The sequence below is a fragment of the Saccopteryx leptura genome, chromosome 5 (genome assembly GCF_036850995.1).
Source record: "Saccopteryx leptura isolate mSacLep1 chromosome 5, mSacLep1_pri_phased_curated, whole genome shotgun sequence".
Lineage (NCBI taxonomy): Eukaryota > Metazoa > Chordata > Mammalia > Chiroptera > Emballonuridae > Saccopteryx > Saccopteryx leptura.
This window is the reverse complement of record NC_089507.1, coordinates 53,634,657-53,660,977: the sequence shown is the minus strand read 5'-3', so window position 1 is coordinate 53,660,977 and position 26,321 is coordinate 53,634,657. Positions and strand designations below refer to the sequence as shown.

At 38.0% G+C, this 26,321-nt stretch overlaps 1 protein-coding gene across 7 annotated transcripts in view; it reads right to left on the bottom strand.

Moving 5' to 3' along the window:
• Positions 1–4,901: 4,901 nt before the first annotated feature.
• SLC4A4 (solute carrier family 4 member 4) overlaps positions 4,902–26,321 on the bottom strand; it is a 392,384-nt gene continuing 370,964 nt past the window's right edge. For 4 of the 7 annotated variants that reach the window (XM_066386293.1, XM_066386292.1, XM_066386296.1 and 1 more), the window contains 5 exons: positions 18,084–18,152; positions 15,010–15,183; positions 11,414–11,575; positions 7,046–7,125; positions 4,902–5,948 (listed from right to left, as the gene is read on the bottom strand). In XM_066386293.1, the coding sequence (XP_066242390.1) occupies positions 5,843–5,948; positions 7,046–7,125; positions 11,414–11,575; positions 15,010–15,183; positions 18,084–18,152 (591 nt within the window). In that variant the 3' untranslated portion in view covers positions 4,902–5,842. Of the gene's footprint in view, positions 5,949–7,045; positions 7,126–9,964; positions 10,062–11,413; positions 11,576–15,009; positions 15,184–18,083; positions 18,153–26,321 lie in introns of all 7 variants that reach the window. The other 3 variants (XM_066386294.1, XM_066386297.1, XM_066386299.1) reach the window with 1 other exon arrangement.

Below are 26,321 nucleotides of genomic sequence, written 5' to 3'. Positions count from 1 at the left end.
GCCCTCTTGGGTTCAGACCTACATCTCCTTTTGGTTGAAGATGGACCCTTTATGTGAAATTGGGAGGGATTTTCCCTCAGGGGGAACAACAATCTCAGGAAAGTTGTCCCAGGAGAGCTTCCACCCCTGGCGTTGCTACAGCATGCAAGATTTTCCTCAAGAAGAACTTTCCTTCACCTGTGGAAGGCTTCTTCGAGTTTGCTTCCTCATGAGGGGTTTTATCCCCTCAAGAGGAGACCTTCTTCACCTGTGAAAGGTTGCCTTGGATGTGAGAAACTTCAGCTTTCCACGGGTGAGAAGGAATCTCTTTTCTTCCTCGGGAGGGGCTTTCCATACTGTTAACAGTCCTCTGGAAAGCAGCAGCTCACAGGGATTCTTTTCCTGGCAGGCAGAGCCTCATTTTGTGTGCCACCCATTGGTTCCTTGCCTTGTCTCTGTTGTGCTCTTGTCCTAAGAAAGACAGCTTTCCTAAGGGCCACAGATGTCAATAGCCTGTGGCCCAGGCCAGCCCCCTGCAAACCGATGAGTTTGTGGGTCCTGGCCTCCTTTTAGACTAACTTTGCTGTGGGTCTTTGAGTAAAAACCAGATGGTGGTTTTCCCTTTCCTCTTGTTCTATGTCCTGAGACCTTGGCTTTGTGGCTGGCAAAAATATTTTCCCCTGGTCTCCACCATCTGGAAGGTTCACGTACCCAGGTGTGTCTGGAGGCCAGTCGATTGGCCTGAGGATGTCAGGCCACTGTATCCAGTGGGACAGAAACCCGGGAATTTACCTCGGGCTCTCATCTGGTACCTGCAGCCAGTCAACTGGTAACTTTGTGCCGTTTTATGGGACCAGGCCAGCTCTCAGGGGAGTTTGTCATGGGGGGGGGGGTCTCAGTTCAAAGGGGCATTTGTTGCTTTTCCGCCCCCAGCAGTGAAGGATTTTTACTGTCTTAAAATTCACTCTGGGAGTGAATTTTCTGCATCATGATCTTTGTCTTTGGGTAAGCCATAAAAGGTATATTGATTTGACCTGCTATTGAGATTAATAGATCCTACTGTCACTGTTCAGACAATGAATCCTTTGAATTGGAAAGACCTCTGAATTGGGGCTATTTGTAGAGAGCTCTCATCAAAACAGCTGTTTTATTAGTACCTATCAAATTAATAAATGATACAAAGAAATATAATGGCTAGCCTCCTTTATTTGAGTAAATGAAACTATATAAAAGGTTTTACTAAAGAAAGGTAATGTAGTTAGATAAGTGGATCAACCTATGATGTCATTTAGCTGACAACTCAATTCTCTGAGGAATTTAAAACAATTTTATCCTCCAGCTTGGAGTGATTAAAAGCAACCTGAGGTCAGGGACTGACCTTTGTAATCCCCACAGCACCCAAAGGACTACAACAAGAGGCACGTAAGAATTACTTGAAGGGCAGAACAGAAGCACTTGACACTCATAAATGCATAAAGTTACTTTATTTTAAGTATACATTTAATTTTGAAAAATATAAATGCTAAAATATCTCATCTTCTTCATCTCTTAATTCCATAAAAGTCACAATAGAAAGCTTCATAAAACTGTAAAATACTATAATGTTATAGGAATTTTAGGTTTTATATTGGAAAAAAATTATTAGTAATATATTGAAATGTCTTCTGTTCTTTATCATTTTGTTCCACCATGTTGATCTACTTCATTTAAAATAAAAAGATGCATCATTTCTCCAAAGTTAATAAAGACTTAAGAGAATAAAAATAAGAATATCTGAAAGTGCGTATTGATTCTGAAAAGTAATGTGTATGAATAGGTACCAGCCATGAAAATGGCTAAAAAGAGGCAACAATTCACTCTTTTCACATTGTAGGAATGGGACAAAGTTACTTCTGGCTCTAAAAGTTTCACTGGATGACATTAGCCCTGAGTTGCAATATTGGCCTAAGAAACAGAATTGGGGATTTTTGTATATACCCATAGAACACAAAGAAATGAGCCAAGAAATAGGCCATATCCAAATACCTGGTCAACACACAACTTGATGTTTGCATGTATCACAAAACTTTATTTCAGGCTGCAATGAAGCTCGATGACAGCATCATCTGAAAAGTTTCCAGGCCCTCAAATAGTCAAGTGCCATTAAATATCACGTGATTGTATTCCGCCCCTTGGTGCCACTGCGTTTCATGCTCACGCTATGAAGAGCAGATACGAAATATGAAATAAATAACAAAAGCTCAAGTTCCTGCACCAAAATCGTTAAGTGGTATAAAAAGGATTGAAGAAAGCTTTGTCCCATCCCTGAACAATGTCAATCTCTGTAATACAACTCAGATAGTTTTGTTTTGTTTTTTAAAGATAGTCAGCAGTCAATACAATTCAAGTACTTTAACACAATTTAAAAAAAAAAAAAGGAAGACAATCTTTCTCCCTATTAAACACCCAGATAGAACTGATAAAAGATTTACTCTGTGTGTGTTGGTGCACGTGCATAAAATATCCTCAACTGTATTATTGAAGGCAGACAATTGCTCTCCCTCCCCCATTCTTTGAGGGGGGGTAGGGGGTAGGAGGGCTGAGTAAAGAAGGTTTTTTTCCCCTACTTCTTTAAGCATCCATCTCCTACCTCAATCCACAGCACTGGAAGAACAATTAGGAACATTACTGCCTATGGCACACAAAATAATTAAGGTTCCAAGTCCTAATTTGACATAGTAGAGAAGAGTGACTTTTATCAAAGAAAACAATGCCTCCAAGTGTTTTTCTTTCTAATGTAAAACCAGAGAAGGTCCCAGAAGGCAGACTCTTGGCCTAGTGATCTTTCCTTCCAACAATAAGTGCACAACCATATACTTCTGGTTAACAATTCTGACTGGACACTTGGTTCTTTACTTGTAACAACTCACATTTTTTTCCTCAGTATTCACATCAGGGAGAAATGCTTTATAAAATTTTACCAGTGTATTCTGTGTGTCCAGTTTACATAGAAACAAAACCACACAATCAGATTAGCTCTTCAATAATGAGTAAATTTAGTTAAAATAGAGATAATTTGATGGCTCTGTATGGACCTTAAATTTTGTTAACTACTTCTATTCCTCTGAAAGTTAGGATTTTTAAAAATATACTGCTCACAAAAATTAGAGGATATTTCAAAATGAATATGAAGTGATTAAAAAAAGCGTTTGATTTTTTTCATTAAATAAGAACATCAGAAAAGCAAATGACAAGTCAAAGAAAGTTGTCCAATTATGCAAATGAGATGCAAAACCAACTTTTATTTCATTGGTGAAAATGCACTGTACAAAAGGCTGAAAGTACTGGAGTATCTGTATGTTCCCTGATCCTCTAATTTTTGTGAGCAGTGTACTTCCCTGGTTTCCAAAATATTGAAAAGGTTTGAAACTGACTGATCTTTTTAGCAAACATCATGTACTATTCTGCATTCATGAGTATCAATCTGTCATTGAATATGGATCATAAACAGGAGCAAATAGCTTTTCGGATCTTCTCAAAGGCTGAAATATTGAGTTAAATTGTTTTGAAAGAGATGGAGAGGGGCATGAATCCTCAAATACTTGATTCCTGATCAGAAAAATAAATTATTATATCTAGAGATTTTATTAAAGTAAACAGAAATCATTAATTTAACAAGATCTTAGGTTAGGCTGAATATATTATATTATGCATGGCTTTAAAACATTTTATTGATGCTCCCATCGGTTAAAAAAAGGGAAAAGCTTTATATTTTATTTTAGGGTAATAAAAACACTCTGGTAATGAAAAAACTAGAGTAGTCATTTTGAGGATAGCTATAAATATAAACATAATGCCAAAATTTGGCACGTGAGGTTTTAACAATTAACAGGCAATTTGTTACTTTTATCTGAATGAAAAAAATTGCAGCTCACTTATGTTTAACTTGCACAAAACTGAAAGTATTAAGATGATCAAATACTATATAAGTAACAGCTAATTCAAAATAATGTTTTGTAATCAAAATTTTAAGAGGACAGAATTATAACTTAATTAATATAAGAATAAGCAGGGGTCAATATGTATATATTATGAAACCAAAATAGATGGCTTCATTCAGTTTCTGCATTCTTCCAACCATATGTCTTGGGACATATCACAAAATAGGGATTCAACAATTAAATGTTTTTAAAGCCGATTCATGATATAAAATTTAACCTATTAAAATATTATATTTAAATAACATGGTAATTTACTAACTAAAGATTAATATTCTTTTTTCTAATTTTTAGTATGGTACTTTGAAGTACATATTTATATTCTAAACCTGCCACTCATATGGAACATTATTTCCATCCTAAAAAATGTGTGAGTTTCATTAAAATGTATATACACATACCTTTTCAGATCTATCTGTAGTCTCCTAACCACCTTGTAGATGTATAAATGGTCTGTTAATATTTCTATGGATTTTGTCTAGTAAATATGGGCTATTATTGTATCAGTGATAGTTACTGATAGCTTGACAATAAAATATATTTACCCTCATTTGCATAACAGTAAGTCTCTCGGACCTCTGATGGATTTTTCATTTGTGGTTTGGGTTTTATGAAAACTGACACAGGAGGCCGAGTAACTTGGCTCTTCACTTACTATCATTCTGTCTCTAACTTTGCACAGCTGTGCACCAGCCACACACAGAGTACATACATGAACACACAAATATTTCAAAAGAAAACAGTCTATCTAACAACACTGTACAAGACATCGACATGGTAACACAATTAGCATCTGTGCCCAGATACTACTATTATCAAAGCATCAGTTATTCCCATTACACAGGAGCCTCTCTCTCCTCCCCCATCTCCTTCATAGAACAGATCAATTTCTTTAAAAGAAAAGGAAAAATGGATGCTTAGAAACATGGTGTTTTTCATCTGACCTAGCCCTCTGGCTTAGCCTAAAGATTGTGTGTGTGTGTGTGTGTGTGTCTGTGTTGTTTGTGTGTCTGTGTGTGTAAAAATCACATAATATACAATACAATTTTTACAGAAAGCCTGGCAGCTACAAATAAGAGGTAGAACTACTGAAAACTATGTTTCCTGCTGCAGGAAAAAATTCATTTTCTTTACAGTAATTAAAAAAAAGTTTAAAAAATTGACAAAAAATAAGTCGCAGGTTAGGCCCCATAATTTAAACAACAAAATATAGGATGAAAAATATTCTTCAAATGTACTCAACAGATAAGTTCATTAAAGGGTTAAAAAAAGTTGCATAGGAAAAACGGACATTCCAGCACTTGCTACAATGATGGCAATAGTTTATCTACAGGGAGTAAAGTACCTTTAGTGTTTCTCTTTTTGATAACTCTAGGATTAGGGTTTTTAAGCAAGAGCAAGTTAAAATAGCAGCACTTTCCAGTTCTGTAGAGCTCTATAAGCGAGAAAAAACTCTGTCTGGAGTTCAAGGTTTGTTCTACCAGACAGAAAGAAGCCAGTAAGCACAGCTCCAAATCTAAAGTGGTAAGTTCCTTCAAAGTTTGAATAAAAGGTGTTAGGTGTTATAAAATCCTTAATACTTTTGCCCTCTGCTTAAGAAAGGAAAAGGACAAAATCTGTGCGTGTCTTGCGTGACAGAGGAATTTGGTGGTCAGAGGATACATCTGAAAGTACAAGAACCAAAAGGGGGTTCTTCAGATGTTTTTTTAAGGAATGGTGCACTCTTGTCATAATTTTACCTATGAAAGAGAGAAGTAGAGAGAGCACTGTATTATCTGGCCAATGACCAAAAAGCCAAACAAAACAAGAATTAAAAAATAAACAACCAGACAAAAAAACAAAAACATGAACAACAGAAGCTGTTAGTTTGAAGAAAGACAAACAGGTTACAATGTAGTTTCTGTTCCCTTGCTCCTCCAGAAATAATCATTGTCTTCAGGCTCAAGTTCTATTCTAATTTGAGGCACAACTTTTACTGGAGTTCCAGGAGGACTAGATAAAAAAAAAAAAGAAAAGAATAGTGAGTAATCAGATTTCCGTTATCATTCATCAAATGTTTATACATTGTACGGAAGCCAAATGTGTCCTTCTCTGTTCTCTTTAAATACTTATCTCCTCTTTCTGTATTAAAAACAAACACTTTAAAAATGGAATGAAGGTACCAAGAGAGTCAAGATATTCAAGTAAAAATTTTATAAGCTATCAAGATGGTGGACTGCCAGGTGGGTGACCCAATCAAATGAGAGGACAAAAGATTTAGAGAAGAAACTATTCAGAAATTTCAATTTTTTTCAGAATTAAGTAATATCTGGAATCTCTAGAGCCATGTTAAGAGGGAAGGAAACTCCCGGAGAAGAGCCTCCAGGAAATGCAGTCACCCCTTACATCACAAGTGACATAAACAGGGTAAGAGTGACATCGAGCGTGGGCTTTAGCTTAATGACACTGAAAGATTTCACTATTTCTAAGAGTAAGTAGAGTAGGTCTCTCAGAATGTTTCCTATCAGGGAAAACTGAGACCAGGCTTGGTGACTGGGTAATTTATTTAGGAGAAATTGTAGAGAGGAAGGGGAACAAGGTGTTCTGCCAATAACCAGCCATTGACTACATTTCTGTGGGGCAATCACTCCACAGAACCACATAAGGAAAGCACTGGGCGGTCCTTGGCCCTGGCCGATTGGTTCAGTGGTAGAGCGTCGGCCTGGCGTGCAGAAGTCCCGGGTTCGATTCCCGGCCAGGGCACACAGGAGAAGCGCCCATCTGCTTCTCCACCCCTCCCCCTCTCCTTCCTCTCTGTCTCTCTCTTCCCCTCCGGCAGCCGAGGCTCCATTGGAGCAAAGATGGCCCGGGCGCTGGGGATGGCTCCTTGGCTTCTGCCCCAGGCACTACAGTGGCTCTGGTCGAAACAGAGCAACGCCCTGGAGGGGCAGAGCATCGCCCCCTGGTGGGCAGAGCCTCACCCCTGGTGGGCGTGCGGGGTGGATCCCGGTCAGGTGCATGTGGGAGTCTGTCTGACTGTCTCTCCCCGTTTCCAGCTTCAGAAAAATACAAAAAAAAAAAAAAAAGGAAAGCACTGGGCGGTCCTTTACCTTGGCATACCAAGTGACTGAAGAAAAGGAATTTTATCAGCATGATGTGTGGCGTTCAAGGAATGTTGGTGATCTATCTCCTGGGGGAAAAAAAATCTTTGTTAATCATAAGAGTAGTCTTTAGCAATATATATAAGTAGGGTGAAAATAAAAATCTCCACATATTTGATGCATCTTTTACATTGGGAAGAGTAAGAAAAAGACAAGTTTGGATCGTTTCAATAAACATTGTATAAAGGTAAGAATCTAACTAGTATATTGCCTAACCGGTGGTGGCGCAGTTGACAGTGTGTCAACCTGGGGTGCCGAGGACCCAGGTTCGAAACCCTGAGGTTGCTGGCTAGAGTGCGGGGTCACCAGCTTGAGCCCCAAGGTCACTGACCTGGCTTGAACATACCCCCCCACCCAAATCAAGGCACATATGAGAAGCAATCAATGACTAACTAAAGTGATGCAACTGTGAGTTGATGCTTCTCATCTCTCTCCCTTCCTGTCTCTATCATTCTCTTGCTCTCTGCCAAAAAAAAAATCTAGTGTGATGAAGCCAAAATCACTCAGTTCCCTTTACTCTAGGTTTTCTAGGAAGAACTGCTGCTGTTCTTTCCAATGAGGGGGTAGGGAGTGAATCATTTGTAGGAAGTGAGCATCTACTTGTCTTGTGCTTGCTCTTGGATTTCCTTACATCCTCAACGTTCACAGTTTTGTCCTGGTGTTCATGGGGGGAATAAAAAAGTTTTGATAAACTTATTTAACTGCAACTCTATTAATTTTGTTTTTTCATGGAATATAGAAGATAAATATGATATTAGAAAGATTTAAGTTAGAATGATCATGGGTGACTTGTTTTATTTTTTTTTATTTTAATTTTATTTTTTTAGATTTTATTTATCCATTTTTAGAGAAAGAAAGAGAGAGAGAGAGAAGTGGGGGAGGCGCAAGAAACATCAACTCCCATATGTGCCTTGACCAGGCAAGCCCAGGGTTTCGAACCAGCAACCTCAGTGTTTCAGGTTGACACTTTATCCACTGCGCCACCATAGTCAGGCATGAGTGATTTGTTTAAGTATATTTCTAGTACATCAATTTTCAAGGTATCCTTTTTAAAGGGGTTTTCAGAGAATAAAGAACACAAGCACTAGATAGTCTAACTGCCATAAACCTTTGCAGGAGCCTCAAATTCTACTTGGTGATTTTTTCTTGTAAAGCAGCCCTGAAGCTGTACTTAGAAGGGCTCATCCAACTTATGTTAATGGACAACATACACGCTGAGCTCTCTTTCAGTCTCCACTTGCTGAAGAAAAATGCTCTAGAAATGAAAAATGAAGCAGAACATGGTTTGGGGAACCTGAATTCAAAAGGAAAAATGAATTACACCCCACTGATAGTACTGAGAAGAAATTAGCCTCAGTTATAAACTGTAGGTTACACGCAGATTGGGCACTAATGGTGAGAGTGTTTTAGTTCTTTAAACCCAGTGTGGTAGCTAGATTCCAAGATGGTCCCCAATGCTCCCTGGTCCTGGTATTCATATTCTTGTATAATTCCTTCCTACATTGTACAAGGGTTGGTTTGTATGACCAACAGAATATGGCAGAAGGGATGATTTATCACTGCTGAGATTCAGTTATAAAAGGTTCTGTCTTGGTTGCACACTCTGGTATCTCTGGCTGTGGTGGAAGCCATACCACACATTGGCAGTCCCATGGAGATGTCCACAGGCCAAGGAACTGAACCCTGCCAACTGCCTTATGAGCAAGTTTGGAGGCAGACCCCAGTTCCTGACAAGTCTTCAGACGTAGCCCCAGCCGAGAGCTTGTCTGCCGCCTCAAGAGATACCCAGACCCAGACCCACCAAAATCAGCCGCTTCTAATTTCAGAATGTGTGGAACTGTATTAGACAAAAAACATGTTCGTTGTTTTAGCTGCTAAATTTTGTAGCAATCTGGTACATAATAAATCCCTGTTACACCTGTTTTTCAAATAAAATAATTCACTTTAAACTTTTCTTGGTAAGCTGTTATGAAACATAAAGTGGAATTGTCAAATAGAAGTAAAAATATCTCAACTGTCTTTTCTGTTTGAGCAGATCAGAATTTGAAGTGCATCTGGATTTAGAAGAAGACATTCCATTCAAATGAGAACTCAAAGTGCAAGTGGTTTGGAGGCAATTGTTACATGCTATTGGAAGAGCTTACGATATATTGACTAATGTTACTACAGACGTTTTCCTCCTTTTAACGGGCCTGTTAATTACAAAACAAAAGGTGACATGTCAGAAATTATACCTTTGCCACCAAACTATTACCTCAGGAAAAGAAAACAGCAGTGCAGTTATAAAGGCGATTTTGAAATAGCAGAGAGGGAATGAAGAAATTTGGAAGAAAAATGCACAAATCTTAAAAGTTATACCTAGAAAGTTCTGTTAATAGTTTATGATTCCCAATTAAATTTAAAATAATAAGTTATTCCAAATTCTCAATATTGACAATTGATTCATTGGTTGCTGAGAGACCATGTTGCAATTTCTCTTTTGGGCAGATGTGGTCATTGGCTGAAGCCTAAGGAAGACAAACAGTAACAGACAGTGATGTAGTACTATCAGCAGCCATCCAAATACCAGCAGAAAAAAGAAGTCAGCTGAAAACAAGGTGATGAGTTTAGCAACGGAAAGTAACTGGTGGTAACTTGGATCAGAGAAAAGGCTACGAAACAAAAATGTAAAAGGTTATGAATAAAAGGAAGAAAAGGGAAGCTCGGGGAATGTAAAAATGAATTTTTTTTTTAAAAGTAATTAAGTTAAACCTTTATGTAGAAAAAAGAAAACAGAGGGAAAGTTAATGTAAATGATAGTTCTAAACTTTTTTCTCTGCAAGTGCAAATCATATTAAAGCAGGGAAGCAAGAGGTTAGTTCTACTCACTGTCGGAAGGTTTGCTATCACTTAGGAAAGGCTGCTGTTCCATGATGTCCATTGGAATTTTAATACTTGGAACTTTTTCTGAGTATGGGCAGTCAGACTGTGGAAAAAATTGGTCACAGTTTTAACAAAGGTTTCACTATACAGTCCTTCCTATGTACCAGTATTGATTAAGCTTATCATATCATCATTTACACTGTACTAAGGAAGAAAGCCTTAGATATAATCATTCCCACTTTGCTAGCTTTCTCTAACTCTCCTCATCTGTAACATAGGAACTATGTATATACACTCTATAGAGAGCTCTTTTGGCAATTAAGGACAAGTATATATGATCAATCAAAATGATCAAGTATAGAGTACATACCAAAAGGTAATTATACTCCCAGTTTGGAATGGGATCCCAGGGATCCTATTAGAATAAGGATACCATACTATATAAGAGAACCCAGAACAAATCTGATCATAGAAAATGCCATTTTGACAGTCCTTTCAAAAGGCTACTGGGATAACCTCGGTGTGTGTGTGTGTGTGTGTGTGTGTGTGTGTGTGTGTGTATGTTAAACAACTTCATCTTTCTCCTAGCACTAATTACATACTCCTCCTGGGACACCTGTATTTCTGTGAAATAGTCTCCTAAAGGAAAAAGTGGACAAGTATTTTATTTTTCAATTTAATCACCCAATTGCAGAAGGATTATCTACTCTATGACTACTATAATTATATAAACAGACCCAAACCTCTAATTCCCTTTCCTTTTAATTTAAGGGTTACAGAGGAAAAAATTCCAAAATTATGTCAAAAAGAAGGACAGCAGCAGAGGACTTTGGTGGAGAGCCCCCAGACATATGTCATAAGAGGTGAGGTCACCAGCATTTGTCCACCTTAGGCTCAACATTACATGAAACTGAGTTATCTCAAGCTTAAATCCTGGATTGTCTTCTGGCCAGGTAGCTCGGCTGGTTAGGGTGCCATCCCTTTACGCCAAGGTTGCCAGTTCGATCCCCAGTCAGGGCACATACAAGAATCAACCAAGAAATGCACAAATAGGTGAATCAACAAATCAATGTTTTTCTTTCTTTCTTTCTCTAAAAATCAATAAAAATATTATTTTTAACCAAATACATTTTATAGCATTACTCGGCAAACTTTCTTTATATCTATGAGATTGGAGACTGGAGTTCTTTAGTCGTGGTGGGTTATTTTTTGTTTGTTTGGTTGGTTTTTTAGAAGTTGTTATATCATTTTTAGTGTATTAGTGGTTACATAAAAGTTACAGAAAATATAAAAAAAAACAGAGATAAATAAAGGGCAAAGAAAGGTGAAGGCTAACATGTAATTCGGCCAGGTAATTATTCTTGGACCTCAGCCATACATCTCACATAAGAGATAAAAAAAAATTGATTTTTCATATTTGTCGCTTTCACAAGCTTCACTTTGGAATTTCCTTACATCATCATTGTCACTGTCCAGACTTCCTTTCTTCTTTTTCTTTTTCTTCTCATCTTCCTTCTTTTTCTTGTCTTTTTCTGGAATGACATCATCGAGGAAGCTGAGGTCGTGCTGGGAGAAGAAGTAGTCCATGCCTTTTCTGACAGCTACCAGTGCCAAGATCTGGAAGAATAAATACAAAAAGTATGTAAGAAACAATGTCAGATGAAGTCATGAGGATATAAATACTGCCCTATCAAAGGCAGTTGAACCTATTTTGTATAAGGCTAGAAGATGATGGAATTCATCTTGCTTCTATGGACTTATATTCAGTGGCCCATAAACATTTCCTTCATAAAGAAAGTTGGTTCATAAAAGTCTTAATTGAAACTCACTTTGTTTTGTTCAATGAAATGTGTAATCAAACTCACTTAGCATTTTAATGTGAAAGAATGAGTTTTTAAACTGTTTTATTCCTTATCAGCTTTTCAATAAAATAACTAAAAAATTAAAGGAAAAAACAACTTGCATTTTATTTCTAATTATTCAAAACTAAAAAACTATAAAAGTATTTGAAAAATCAAGAATATCTGGGTGATAGCCAGTTGGCTCAGTGGTAGAGCATCATCTCTGCATGTCGATGTCCCAGGTTCAATTCCTGTTCAGGGCACACAGGAGAGGTGCCCATCTGCTTCTCCACCCCTCCCCTCTCATTTCTGTCTCTCTCTCTCTTTCTCTCTCCTTCCCCTCCTACAGCCATGGCTCAATTGGAGCGAGTTGGCCCCAGGCACTGAGGATGGCTCCATGGCCTCACCTCAGGCACTGAGGATGGCTCCATGGCCTCACCTCAGGCACTAAGAAGAGCTCAGTTGCTGAGCAACAGAGTAACACCCCAGATGGGCAGGGAATTGCCCCCTAGTGGGCTTGTTGGGTGGATCCCAGTCAGGGCATATGTGGGAATCTGTCTCTCTGCCTCTTTTCCTTTTTACTGAATAAAAAATAAAAAAAAATTAAAAAAGAAAAATCAAAAATATCTGTGTAACATAGAGTAGTACACTAAGACATCTTCCATGTATTGATGATGAGGTAGTAGTTGAATATGCATATACCATGGACTCTATTGGGCGACTTCAAAAACTAGCATTAACAGAATACTTACTGTGTTTTAGATCTTGTGCTAAAACTCTTAGGCAGTGTTTTCTGATTTATTCCCACAACACTCCCAAGGAGAAGATACTATGATCTCTATCTTACAGCTGAGGAAATTGAAGCTTAGATACATAATAAATATGCCATCCAAGTTCATTAAGCCAAAAAAAGGGAGAATATGGAGGGGCCCAGCTGTCTGCCTCTAAAATCAGTGTCTTAAACTCTGTATTTTTTATTCTATTAATAGCTCTTGAAGATTAACTTCTGAAGGTACATTAAAGATGCCCTTGATCAACAATAACATTTGTATGCACTAGGATACAAGAATCATGACTCTGCTTCAAATAAACAGTTGTCTTTACCTATATGCTCTCTAGATATCAGTTTCTTTATTTGCTAAAGAAATAATTATACCTGCCCTACTGATATTACAGTATTGTTTTGTAAACAAATAAAAGCTCTTAAAAGATAAAAAATACTATTTGCCTGACCGGGCGGTGGCACAGTGGATAGAGCATCGGACTGGGACGTGGGGGACCCAGATTAGAAACCCTGAGTTCGCTGGCCTGAGCACGGACTCATCTGGTTTGAGCACAGCTCAAGGTTGCTGGCTTGAGCAAGGGGTCATTTGGTCTGCTGTAGCCCCACTCCAGTCAGTGTACATGTGAGAGAGCAATCAATGAACAACTGAGGTGCCACAACGAGGAACTGATGCTTTTCATCTTTCTCCCTTCCTGTCTGTATGTCCCTCTCTCTGTCTGTTTCTGTCACAAAAAACTAAAAAAAGATAAAAAATATTTTCTAAAAAAAAATTTTTATTTTATTTTATTTATTCATTTTAGAGAGGAGAGAGAAAGGAAGAGAGAGAGACAGAGAGGGAGAGAGAGAGGAGAGAGAGACAGAGAGAGAAAGTGAGGAGGAGCTGGAAGCATCAACTCCCATATGTGCCTTGACCAGGCAAGCCCAGGGTTTCGAACCGGCGACCTCAGCATTTCCAGGTCAACGCTTTATCCACTGTGCCACCACAGGTCAGGCAAGATAAAAAATATTTTATAAAGGTAAAACTTTATCATAACACAAGCAATATATTTCAAGTTTATACAGGTCTGTTTTTTTCTAGCTTTCGCAAAACTAATAGATAGATTACACCAAGAGGCAAATGGGAGTCGTTTCTCACACTCAGTGTGTTTTCCAGTAAGTTGACAGAGTTTGAGAGAGGGACGGGGGAAACTGGGTGAAAAGGTAACGGAATTGAAAAGCACGGGTTGGTAGTTACAAAATAGTCATTGTCTCAGCAAGTATAGCATAGAAAATAGAGTCAGTAATATTGTAATGATTATGCATGGTACCAGGTGGGTACTAGAAATGCTAGGGGGAACACTTTATCAAGTATATGATGGTCTAGCTACTCTGCTGTATACATAAAACTAATGCAAAATAATACTGAATGTAAACTGTAATTAAAATAATAAAATTTATAATAAGAAAAGAAAAAAGATATAAGAAATCGTCAAAGAAAAAAAATTGACTATATTAAGTATCACTACTATTTTATACCATTTATCCTACTTCCCTGGAGGAAAAAAAAACAATTATGAGCAACAAATACCCATAAAACAAAATAATCCTGGTTAAGAGAATTTTTATTAAAAAAAAATATGGTTTATGTATAACAATTCTGTTTCGAAAGCCACAGGGTGACAGAGCAGACCTGAGGCTGGCTCTGTGACCTGTTTCAAGGGTGGGCATATGCATTTCCTTGCAGGAATGGGAAGCTATGGTAAATTATAAAATTCAATGATGAAACCAAATACAGAGCTAGCATTTCCTTTTCTTCCTTCTCTCACTGGTGATGCAGAGAGGAAGATCATTCATTTGCCTTGCTTCTCAACATATCATAACAAGGATAGAGAGCCCAGACTTAAATTTAGCATGATACAAACTAGTAAGAACTTCAAAAAACTAAACTTTTTACTCCATTTCTTTTAATTCACTGGATAATCTCTCATAAATTGCCTAATTTGTTCTCTCTTATTTGGACTAAAATGCCATACTTTGTTAGATTGATTCTATTATACAATGATACTTTTAAAACAACTCATGTGTACAATCATCTACTATGTGCTAAGCACTGTGCTATATATTTGATATTCATTGCTTATGCTCAGAGAACAATAACAATACCATTTACATTTTATTGATAAGTTAATGGCAGCTCAGGGAGGTTCACTGACCAACACAAACCAGGGTTGCTATCTAAACTCAGCTTAGTCTGAGTCTGAGGTCCAGTGTACACAATCACACACATGGGAATCTTAAATCACTTCTGTGCAAATCAAAGTGATTTGGTCAAAGCTGGAAAAAAAAAATTGGAACCCCACATAAAAGACACCTGTGTCTTCCATATTACAATAGCCACATGATATTGGTTTGACTTCATGGGTAAGTTCAATAAAAGGAATACCTACCATGACTGGAAAAATGATAGCAGCCACAGTCGACTTGAGGATCCAGAGCAGGGCTAGACACAACACCTGCAGGAAAGTGAACAGGTGGACTCTGCGCAGGGGGACATGGCGCAGGTAGATAAAGTCAGGCTGATGCTTCAGGGGCATCAGAAGCAGCTTCAGACGATCCATGAACTGAGGAGAAAAGGGGAAGAGAGTACAACTGCATCACTTCAAGAGACAGCGCACAAAGTCATTTCTATTATGCCTAACTCTCCACTAGTGGTTTATATTCTATAATTTGGGCAAGCAGTGTCTGTTTCAAAGGACAGGGGTCAGGGAGTGCAGAAATTTAGTCTAGCAGAGTTAGACGCTGGATGAGTCCTCCGATTTCTATTATTACTTTGGAGGAATGTTATGCAGATATATGAGATAAAGTGGCTGCCAAGAATAAAGTCACAAAGCGAAATATAAATTCTAGATGCTCATCTCCTACTTTCTATTTATACTGTCTAAGTCTTGGGAGAGAGGATCTTGCGACTATTTTAATAATGATTCGCTGAAGCAAGACACCTAACTCATGTACCTTTGTTGTCCTATCTGCAAGAGGAGGAGATGCAGCTATGAGTCATATACATTTCAGGGGTGTTTCAAGGATATAAAGGAAGTATCCAACTTGAAAATGAAAAAGCACTGGTATTTTCATAAGTTACACAATATCTATGGCATAACTTAACTAACGCGTTCAGTAATACATTACCATTTTTTAAAGAGAAAAGCCATATGAATATTTATTACAGTGAGTTACTGAATGTCAACAACCAGATATATGAATCCTGGAGAGGCTATCACACTGTCATATAAAAACAGGTATTGAAATGACTGCTGAGCACCCATGTGCCAGGTCTGTGTTTCAAAGAGTAACTGTTGGGTTTACATTGATGATGATGATGATATTTCAGTACCTATCAAAGGATCTTTCAGACAGAAGATGCCCAGTACATAACTGCTGAGCTGAATTACTGTACAGTAAGATTACACCCTGGCTTTCTTTGTGGAGGGAAGGGGCAAGTGCAGATGTAGACTGTGCTGTCACAGACAATCATCTCTGATGGGACTTCCTAGCTGCAGTGTTTTCTTTCTCCCGCTGGGGCCATTTTTGACTGGTGGGGTCCTTGCCACTTTCAAAGATTGAGTCACAAAATTTCTTGCTAAATCAAATCTTGCCAAAAGTTCCAAAAAAGGAAGAATCAAAGGAAAAGTAAGGAAAAAGGCAATAGAAACAACAGTGCTGCAGAATTTTTAAAATCTACTATCTTCCTTTCAATAAGGGATTTTCTCCCATCATTATGAAATTGATTTTTCCTTCTATTTCATAAACATGCACTGAGTGCTAACCATCAATTAAGCCCCTAGAATGCATGAAACAAAACTTCTTATCTAGATTGACCAATTAAATCTAAACAAAAATAAGAACGATTAGTTTGTAGGTCATATTAATTTCATATTTTTCCTCTTAGAGGAATAAAGAGTATTTACAATGCCAGGTACAAATGAAATATTTTTATACATTTATCTTCCCAAAAGTTTCATGGACACAAAGAAAGCCACATTCATATTCATTTAGTCCAATGAGTGAAAAACCACCTTGTGTTTTGTAACAAATATCCTAATGGTGAAGAACTCTACTCAATGGACCTAAATAAGGAAAAACTAAAGTAGACTTTTCTCTTCTGGGGAGTCTGGCCACTTGCCAGCTCTACCTGACTCTAAAACCAAATTAATCTAAATTCAATAAGCGAAAGCAAGGACTATTATGAAGGGGTTTAAATAAGTTCTTATTATGTTCACAGAACATGCAGTCTTTTCCCCTTAAAACATTACTAAGTGCTAAATAAGGCTACAATTAACAAGGTGCCAGAAAGCAGCAGAAATACTTCCAGGTTCTCAGTGCCAATTAAATTAAAGCTCAACTGAAAGACAAAGTCCCTTACAAAGTTTTCCCTAATGATGTTTTTTAAAATGGGGGCTAATTTTTTACCAAAGTTGTGAAGAGCTAAAGATTTCGACAAAAGTGGCATATAAACCACACTGACTTTATTCTTTTATTGGTTCAAAACTTCAGATCATTGAATTCAGTTATGTGAAAAGCACATCAAATAAGAAGAGCCTGTTCATAGTACAGGGTAAAGGCAAATAGATACATGGTATCTTGAAGAGTACATGAAAGTATTGATTTCCTTTTTTTCAGACAAAAAGAAGAAGAAAAAGAAAGAGGAAAAGGAAGGAAGAGAGGGAGGAAGAGAAAGAGGAAGAGAGAGAGGGAGGGAGGGAGGGAGGGAGGGAGGGAGGGAGGGAGGAAGGAAGGAAGGAAGGAAGGAAGGAAGGAAGGAAGGAAGGAAGGAAGGAAGGAAGGAAGGAAGGAAGGAAGGAAGGAAGGAAGATAGATCAGAGGTCTCTTACATTTCTGGTCAAATGACCTTTAAAAGCGTATTTTAAGAATGGGGCCATGGCCTGGCCAGAGCTCAGCGGTAGAGCATCAGCCTGGCATGTGGATATCCCAGGTTTGATTCCTAGCCAGGGCACACAGAAGAGGCGCCCATCTGCTTCTCCACCCCTCCCCCTCTCCTTTCTCTCTATCCCTCTCTTCCCCTCCCACAGCCAAGGCTCCACTGGAGCAAAATTGGCCCAGGTGCTGAGGATGGTTCCATGGCCTCTGCCTCAGGCACTAGAATGGCTCCAATTCCAGTGGAGCAACAGCCCAGAGGGGTCGAGCATCGCCCCCTGGTGGGCATGCCGGGTAGATCCGGCTGGGCGCATGAGGGAGTCTGTTAGTCTGCTTCCCCCCTCCACCCTCCCAACCACTTCTCACTTGGGGGGAAAAAATGGGTCTGTACAATAACATTTATTAACACAAGCTAACTTTGTTAATTAAATCAGAACATGAAAAGTAGGTAAATGGTAAGGAAAGTAGAAAATAAATACACTATAAAAAATTTAACAAATAATTAGCACTTTTCTTCAAAGATCTATTACTGGACTAGCCTAACTACTCAGATAACATGACTATACTTAGATTGCTATGAAAAACTTACCTGGACACCATTGAGGGACGCTACCCCCATATACAGGAACACGCCATAGAGTACAGGCATGGGAATAAACTAGAAAGGAGAAAATTGGGAGACAGGTTAAAAATAATGATAGTAAATGGAGAAAAATAGTTTAAATAAAAGCTAAATCTGAAACTAAAAGATAGGACATAATAATATAGTGATCTCTAATTAGGGTGCTTTACGAATCATTGATACACTTTGAAACCCTTTGTACTAGAAATAAATGAAGGGTGAAAGTGACTCAATTTTCATTTGATGCCTGTTTGTATTTTTTTACAGTGAGCAAGCATGATCTTAGTAACTTCTTCTTTAATGGGAAAAAAAAATGTGTTACCCTTTCCGGTTAAAAGGAATGGCAGTAAACCAAATGCTTGCGTGGCTGTGCGGTGAGAGAGAGGGACAGGGTCACCTCACTCCTGACACCAGGTTCTTTCCCAACAGTCTGTCGATTTCTTTTCTTAACAATTTTCCCCAAATGATCTATCTATCAGCTTGGTATTTAAATGCTTTTTTTTTTCAATTAAAAAAACATCAGACGACTGTCCCCTTTCTTCCTCTCAGGACTACTGAGAACTAACTAATGAGAACACTGCTTGAAGGGAGCATCAAGCATCTGGAAAAAGCGCTTAATTACACCCAGGGATTAATATACAACTTTGAAAACCAGCTTCGTACACTTCATGCTTTAATTAGCAAGAGTCCTTTTTACATTAATACAAAGTGTTCTAATAATGGGAAGTTCCACTGAGACGTTTGTCAGTTTTATCTATTCCTAGACCTTTGGAATATCCCTGGTACTACAGAACCTAAGCCGGTCAAAGAGGACGCTGTTTCTGGGAAGTCTTCTATCTGGACTACAAAAGGGTCTCAAGCTTCTATTTTGAAAAAGAAGCTCAAGTAATTTCAGGAGTTTTCAAAACTAAAATACTAAAACTGCAGTCAAGTCATTCCAGTCTTACCTAATCCACATAAAGGAGGCTACTGTAGCCAGAAAATAGTATGACTTTAATTTTTAAAGAACTAGTGCATGTGTTAAGTGAAACACAGTTTCTATCAACCTTTCGTGGTGGTTATCTGAAACAGTTCTGTATTTGAGACCCTTTGGCCACTACTGGGGAAATAGTAAATTCAGAAATGCCATGACCATCTCCCATTGTTACTGATTAGTTATAGGAATTCAATTTATATGGAATAAATATACTTATTTCTATAAAACATCACATGATTCTAAATAAAACCAACAGTTTTAATACAGGCAATTTGACCTTCAGCTCAAAGAAAAATAAATGACACTGAATGTTGAAAGAGGTGGGAGGGATGGTATGAGTGGAGAAGCCGTGTGTGCTGTAATACCCAACAGTCACCACCAGGAGGTGAACACAGCACGTTTAAACCACTTGAGTTCTGAAATGTGCCTTTCTTTTAGAATGCGCAGGCTTCCACTCCTTACCATTGCTCTGTACAAATTTACCAAAAAATAAAAATGAAGCTAACAAAGACACCCTTTTATAGCTTTGACTCATTTCTTAATTTTTAAAATATCTTCTGCAGGCATGGGTCATTCCATTTTTCCTTAATACAGGATGATTTCCTTCTTGTCATTTTATTTCTAATTTCTTGGAAAGAAAGGAAAGGTAGAAGAGGGGAAAGAAAAAGTACAGTTCCTGGGAAACCAGTTAGAAACCCTGCAGTAGTTACTTTTTAATCTCTATAATGTGTTTTCCTGGCTTGAAGGAAAGTAATCACAAAGCTGATCCTGGCCGATGTCCACCCCTCACCTAAGCTTAGCTAATATTTTCTCTAATGTGGTTCTAATGCCAAAGTGAAGGCCAGCTGTGCCTTGTGCCCAGGTCTGCTCTTTATGAACTTCTGATGATAAATATGTCTGAGTCTACCACAAAATAAAATCAGAAGTTACCAATAACTTGGGATGGTGTGGGGTACGGGCAGGGATATAGCTTTAGACATGAATATGTTTTTAAAAATCGCCCCTTGGTAAAAAGGGAACACTATACAAAAGGAAGGCTATTAATTAGATTTTTGGCCAACTTCACTGTGATACAAATATCTTGTAAAATTCACCATTTTCTTTATAATAATGAAGAGTCTCAATAAATATCTTCCAGTTTGGAAATCTTGATGAAATTTAACAGAATCAATAGGTTAGATGATTTTTTTTTTATTGGCTTTGGTTCATGAGTCACATCAGAAGGTCAATCTTTAAAAATTCATCATAATAGAATCATTCATCACAATAGGAATTTTCCAAAGGAAGGAAAGAAGAATATGTCTTTAAAAGATGAGATCCCATTTTAAGTTAAAATAATATTAATATTATATATATATATTAATAGGACATAGACCTTTTTACAAAGCAAGACAGGAGAAATTAAAACACAAGGCATACTAAGTTTATAGGCATATCTAGAATTTCCAAATGATAAAATTATGCAAAGAAAATTATATAAATAATCAATTATACCCAGAAAGCCAAAAAAGTATAATTGTAAATATTACAATGCCTTTAATAAAAACAAAAATGACAGAATTAGTGCTTGATCCCACAACCAGCTAGAATAATGAAATCGAGATGAAGTCAATGAAGATGAACATATTCAGCCTGGGTCATACCCAGACAATGTCACTTAAAATTTCAGATTCTGGTGACTGTCATTTCACTCTTTTTCTCTTATTCCTCTTTTTAATTTTCTGATAGCGTTAGATTATTTTCATAAGAAAAAAATACAAAAAGGGTAATAATTAAGTCTAATAAGGAAGACAGATTGTAGTTATCCAAAGCACAGATTTTAGTACAGGAGGAAGGCCTCCCGCAGAACAAGAGTTGTGTGTATGTGTGGGTGCATGTTTGCGGGTAAAACCCTAAATGAGGTCCCAGTTAGGAGCATGGGCACAGAAATCAGACAGAGCTGGATTCCAATTCTAGCATTACCTGTTGTGGGCCCTAAAAATAATTGTCAACTTTTCTCGTCAATATTCTCATCTATGTAGTGGTTCTGCTAAAAATTACACAGCACAAGACATCTAGTTCAGGGCCTGGCTAAGCATACTCAATCAATGATATATGTGGCATTGATGTCATCATCATTAGGACCTTCACTGGCAAGTCAAAAGCCTGTAACTGCAAAGCATCACTCTCTTTGGTCCCTCCGTGGTGGCGGTGGGGGATGAGGACAGAAGTACAGTCCAGAACAGGGGTCCCCAAACATTTTAAACAGGGGGCCAGTTCACTGTCCCTCAGACCGTTGGAGGGCCGCCACATTCAGTGCTCCTCTCACTGACCACCAATGAAAGAGGTGCCCCTTCTGGAAGTGCGGCGGGGGGCTGGATAAATGGCCTCAGGGGGACACATGCGGCCCGCGGGGCCATATTTTCGGGACGCCTGGTCCAGAGAATGGCTGCAATGGTCAGATTTGAAGTCTTGGTTTTATTTCAGCTCTAGAATATTGCCCCTTCAATGACAGCAGTTATCTTTAGGAACATATTATTAAAATAATATCCTAATGCTTAAAAATCGGGGCTAATAAGAAAGTCGCTGACTTGCAATCCAGTCCCTAGTCATTGAAGAAACCATGGAGCAAGGTATGATGAGTCTGAAAATGCCACAGGTCTCTCTATATATGAAAATTGGAAGAAAAAAAAAACAGAAAAAAATAAAACGAAAATTGGAAAATGGATGAGAGAAGCTAGGAAAGATCAACTCATGGGAAACAAAAGTGGGTGAATTTTCTGATGAAAGTACTGTTTTATTTTAAAAGATGGTAAACTCTGGGCCCTGGCCAGTTGGCTCAGTGGTAGAGCGTCGGCCTGGTGTGCAGGAGTCCCAGGTTCGATTCCCAGCCAGGGCACACAGGAGAAGCACCCATCTGCTTCTCCACCCCTCCCCCTCTCCTTCCTCTCTGTCTCTCTCTTCCCCTCCCGCAGCCAAGGCTCCATTGCAGCAAAGTTGGCCCGGGCGCTGAGGATGGCTCTATGGCCTCTGCCTCAGGCACTAGAATGGCCCTGGTTGCAACAGAGCAATGCCCCAGATGGGCAGAGCATCGCCCCCTGGTGGGCATGCTGGGTGGATCCCGGTCGGGCAGATGCGGGAGTCTGACTGCCTCCCTGTTTCCAACTTCAGAAAAATACAAAAAAAAAAAAAAAAAGACGGTAAACTCTAATGGTTATGAAATCAGCCTTTGGAGCCAGAACTGCCTAAGTTCAAGTCTTGGCTCCGCCATTTAAGAATTTTGTGACCTGACAAGTTATTCATAATTTTTCTTATCTGTAATATGAATATAATTATTAATATAGTTTTATAAGTGTTATTGGAGAACTAAATTTTTTTTAAAGTAAACTGGTTTTTTTTCCTTTTTTCTTTTTTTTAATTTTTATTTTATTTATTCATTTTAGAGAGGAGAGAGAGAGAGAGAGAGAGAGAGAGAGAGAGAGAGACAGGGGGGAGGGGCTGGAAGCATCAACTCCCATATGTACCTTGACCAGGCAAGCCCAGGGTTTCGAACCGGTGACCTCAGCATTTCCAGGTCGACGCTTTATCCACTGCACCACCACAGGTCAGGCAGAACTAAATTTTTTAAATCCTTGCAGAACCCTTAGTCAATGCCAAGCTCAGTAAGTGGGAGCATACCATCATCCTTACTCACCATCATCATCATCACTATCATTTATCCCTGTTTCCGTGTTATCAGCAGAGTGTGTGGCATTTTGTAGGAGGTCAACCAAAGGTTGCCAAATACAAAGTAAATATGAATCTCCCACATTTTGAACACTCAAAAAGTCTGAGAGAGAAATTTTGGCCACTCCTCATCTTAAAGATAAACTAATTTGAGCCAAGGCAACAGAAGAAGCAGCGAACTTTACATGATATCTTTATTAATAAAGATATTAGGCTTGCCAGTAGAATGAACAAAGGAGGCTCTTTGCAGTTCTTTAATCTCCCCAAGTCTCCCATACAGAGCACTAACTAGCTTAACAGCCAATCTTTCCACTACAGAAACACATGTAAACTGTTTAACCAGTTGGGTAGCAGTTATGCCTGCTTCGCAATAATTCTGTATTGAATCAGTAGTGAAATGCGCGGCATGTAAGACGTGGCTGGCTAAGGTCAAGGGGTATTCTTGTGATTAAAGCTAGTGTGCCATGATTCCCTTACAATCGCCCATGTAAAAAGACAGATTTTGGCAAACAGACCAAAACAGAGGTCATAAACTTCATGTTCAAAGAAAGCCTGCACAAGTAGGCAGAGATACAACTACTTATACTGCTTAATGCATGTAAAAATTACTAGAATCATCTGAGGCCAGTAAACTTGTGAGGGATTAAGGTGTTTAGGCATTTTTATTTTTAAAAATCATACATTTTTTTCTTGATCCCCTTCATTTGATCTGTCTTTTTAGGCAAACTCTGAAGTAAAACCATTCTCTAAAGTTGTCACCTGTTCCTTTAAAACACACATAGTCACATGGTAGGGGGAAAGTTCCCTTGTCGAAGGTAATCCTGATCATGCCTTTCTGTGTGAATTCTGAGGTTAATTGTTAATCTTGACTTTTAACTGTAACTTTAGATTCAGTTGTAACTTATATTTGTTTCACTCCACCCTCAACATCTGCTTCTTCCTGTATTGACTTTTCAAGTAGCTATATTAATTCTGTGGTGAATGCATAAACCTTAAGAAAACTTGAATGATGAAAAGGACACATGATCTAAAATAGGCTGACTTTATCAGCTGTAATTCTTGAAGTTAAGAATAGTCTTAACTACTTAAGGAAAGAATCACAGTAGTCATTGCTACACTATTTTATTCTTCTTTTTAAATCTAGGTTTCCCACATTATGTTGGAAACTATATTAACAAAACAATTTCATGACCCACGTTTTGGGCAAAATCTTCCCTAACAAAAACGAGTGCTAGATTGCCCTTGTCACTGATTCCTACAATGACTCTTTTTGCATTCACCCAACGTGCAAGGTAGAAATAGCTACAAGCATGGACACTAGCAGCTGAATGAGGGTGAACCTAAGCATGGATTACATATGGGAGGTCAAAGGGAAAGCCAGCTCGTACACACTGGTCCCTTTGATCTCGTACATCTCTCTTTTTCCTTCCTCTTTTCTAGTTTGCTCCTGTAGATACTAAGGTGCTTTGCACATCAGGGGCAAAAAAAATCATTGCAAAGGAAAGACAAGAACAACTTTCAGCTTTAATTCCTCTGCAGCCATATTTGGGTGCAGGGTGATAAAATAGTTAGAAAGAGGTGTTGTTGAAAATGTGAGTTTTGCAGCTCACCTTAAAAATAGTAATTTATACAGTATCTATTCTCTGTGTCCCTTGGGACCCACACATGATTACGCAGCAGACAGATTCTCCAAGATGAAGGCCAATTCGCTGTACCATCAACAAAAGAACCTGTAAACACATCTGACTTTTTTTAAAATCAGGATTGTATACTGTATTGATTAAAACATAAATTAAAAATGGGTGGGGGTGATGAGTAAATATAAACGGATGGAAAGATATCTATATTATCTCTTGTACAAAGAGTGACCAAGTAGAAGAGATAATAGAAGCTCTGCAGTGTATGAAGAAAAGCCCACCTCCAGGGACCCCAGGCACAGATTCATTCTCAGTAGAGCCTCCCACAATATGGGGTCATAACTGCCTGCAATGACCCCTCTAAAACCTGGTCTTTCCAGGTGAGGTCCCACTGTCTGGGCGGTGAAAGCTGTCATTCCATTTTCCCACTAGCTGGTGTGCCCGTGTCTCTGGGACAACAGAGGAACATAGAGCACGTGGCCGTGGATCTGACACTGTGAAACACAGCACCTTCAATCCTACCCCACAACTTGCTGCACACCAAAAGCAACAGATTTCCCTCTCTCCCTGTAGAGCAGCGATTTTCGACTTGTGTGTTCAGCAAGAATTTTTAAAAATTCAATACTTAACTACTTAGGAGCTAATTAAAAAAGATAACAGCAGCCAACACAATAGTCATCTAGTGTGAATGAATCAAGATTATATATATATACCTCTCTTTCTTTGTTAGATCAGCAAAAAATATATTTTTTGGTGTGGGGCAGAGTGTAAGTAATTAGTTTATATGTATCATGAGATAAAAAAGGTTGAAAATTGTTGCTGTAGAACTTAAGATTGATCCTCTTTTAAGGTCCTATCTTTATAAGCAGAAATGACTTAAAGTTATTTTAACTTTATATTCCATGTGTTACATGAGATACATACTCCTTCATGATTGCAGTCAAACAAGAATTAAGCCAATTAACTGACATTGTGGAAACCAAGGACAAATGATCAATATTTAAATCTTTTAACTGTTTAACAGGTATTTTGTGCACAATGTAAACATTAATCTGAGTATCTTGTAGAATGTCTCATCTATATGTTAAGAAATTATCATTCCATTATTCTCAAAATCATCTAATTGGCAACTGACATCTAAATGATTTAACCTGAGCTAAATGGAAGGCTTTTGCCTTTCACTATCTGTCCTGTGTTGTTTGAATTCTTTACAAGAGTATATACCGCTGCTCATGTAATTAAATAAGCATTTTAAAAACCTTAAAAATTAGAATTGTTTAAAAATATACAAAAATTTTCAGAAAAGAATCTGGAAGGATACTGTTAACAGTCATTGTGTATAGCTATATAGATACTAGGTTTAGTGCTTTGCACTGTAGTCAAAGCATAAGAAGCAAATATCAATAACTGGCTATTATGGTTTATATAATAGAAAAGCAAAATAAAATGCTTGTGCCACAAAATGAAATTGGAAATTTCATGGCAAGTGTGTACTAATCTTAACCTTCTGTTTTAGTCCTATTTCTGTTTCTAAGTAGGTTTTCACATATAGTTTATACTTATCGATTTAGTTGGACATTCACCCCATCAAGCAAACCTATGTTTTGACTCTTAACTTCCTAAATAATCTACCATTTTATTTCTCTTCTTCAAAAGTTCAGTTCTAAGTTTTCTAATTATAAATCAGTTATTTTACTCTATTTACCCTTTGTGGATATTAGGCCTTCTTATTCAAAGAAAACAGAAACAGTGAGTAACAATTAAGAATAGGAGAAAAAATGCAAAATGATTATCCTGATTAACTAATGTTATGCAAGAGTCTAAATACAGGGGTAGAGGAGAGCAAAAGTCAGGGACAAGTCAACGGAGTAAAGGAAAGAAAAGATG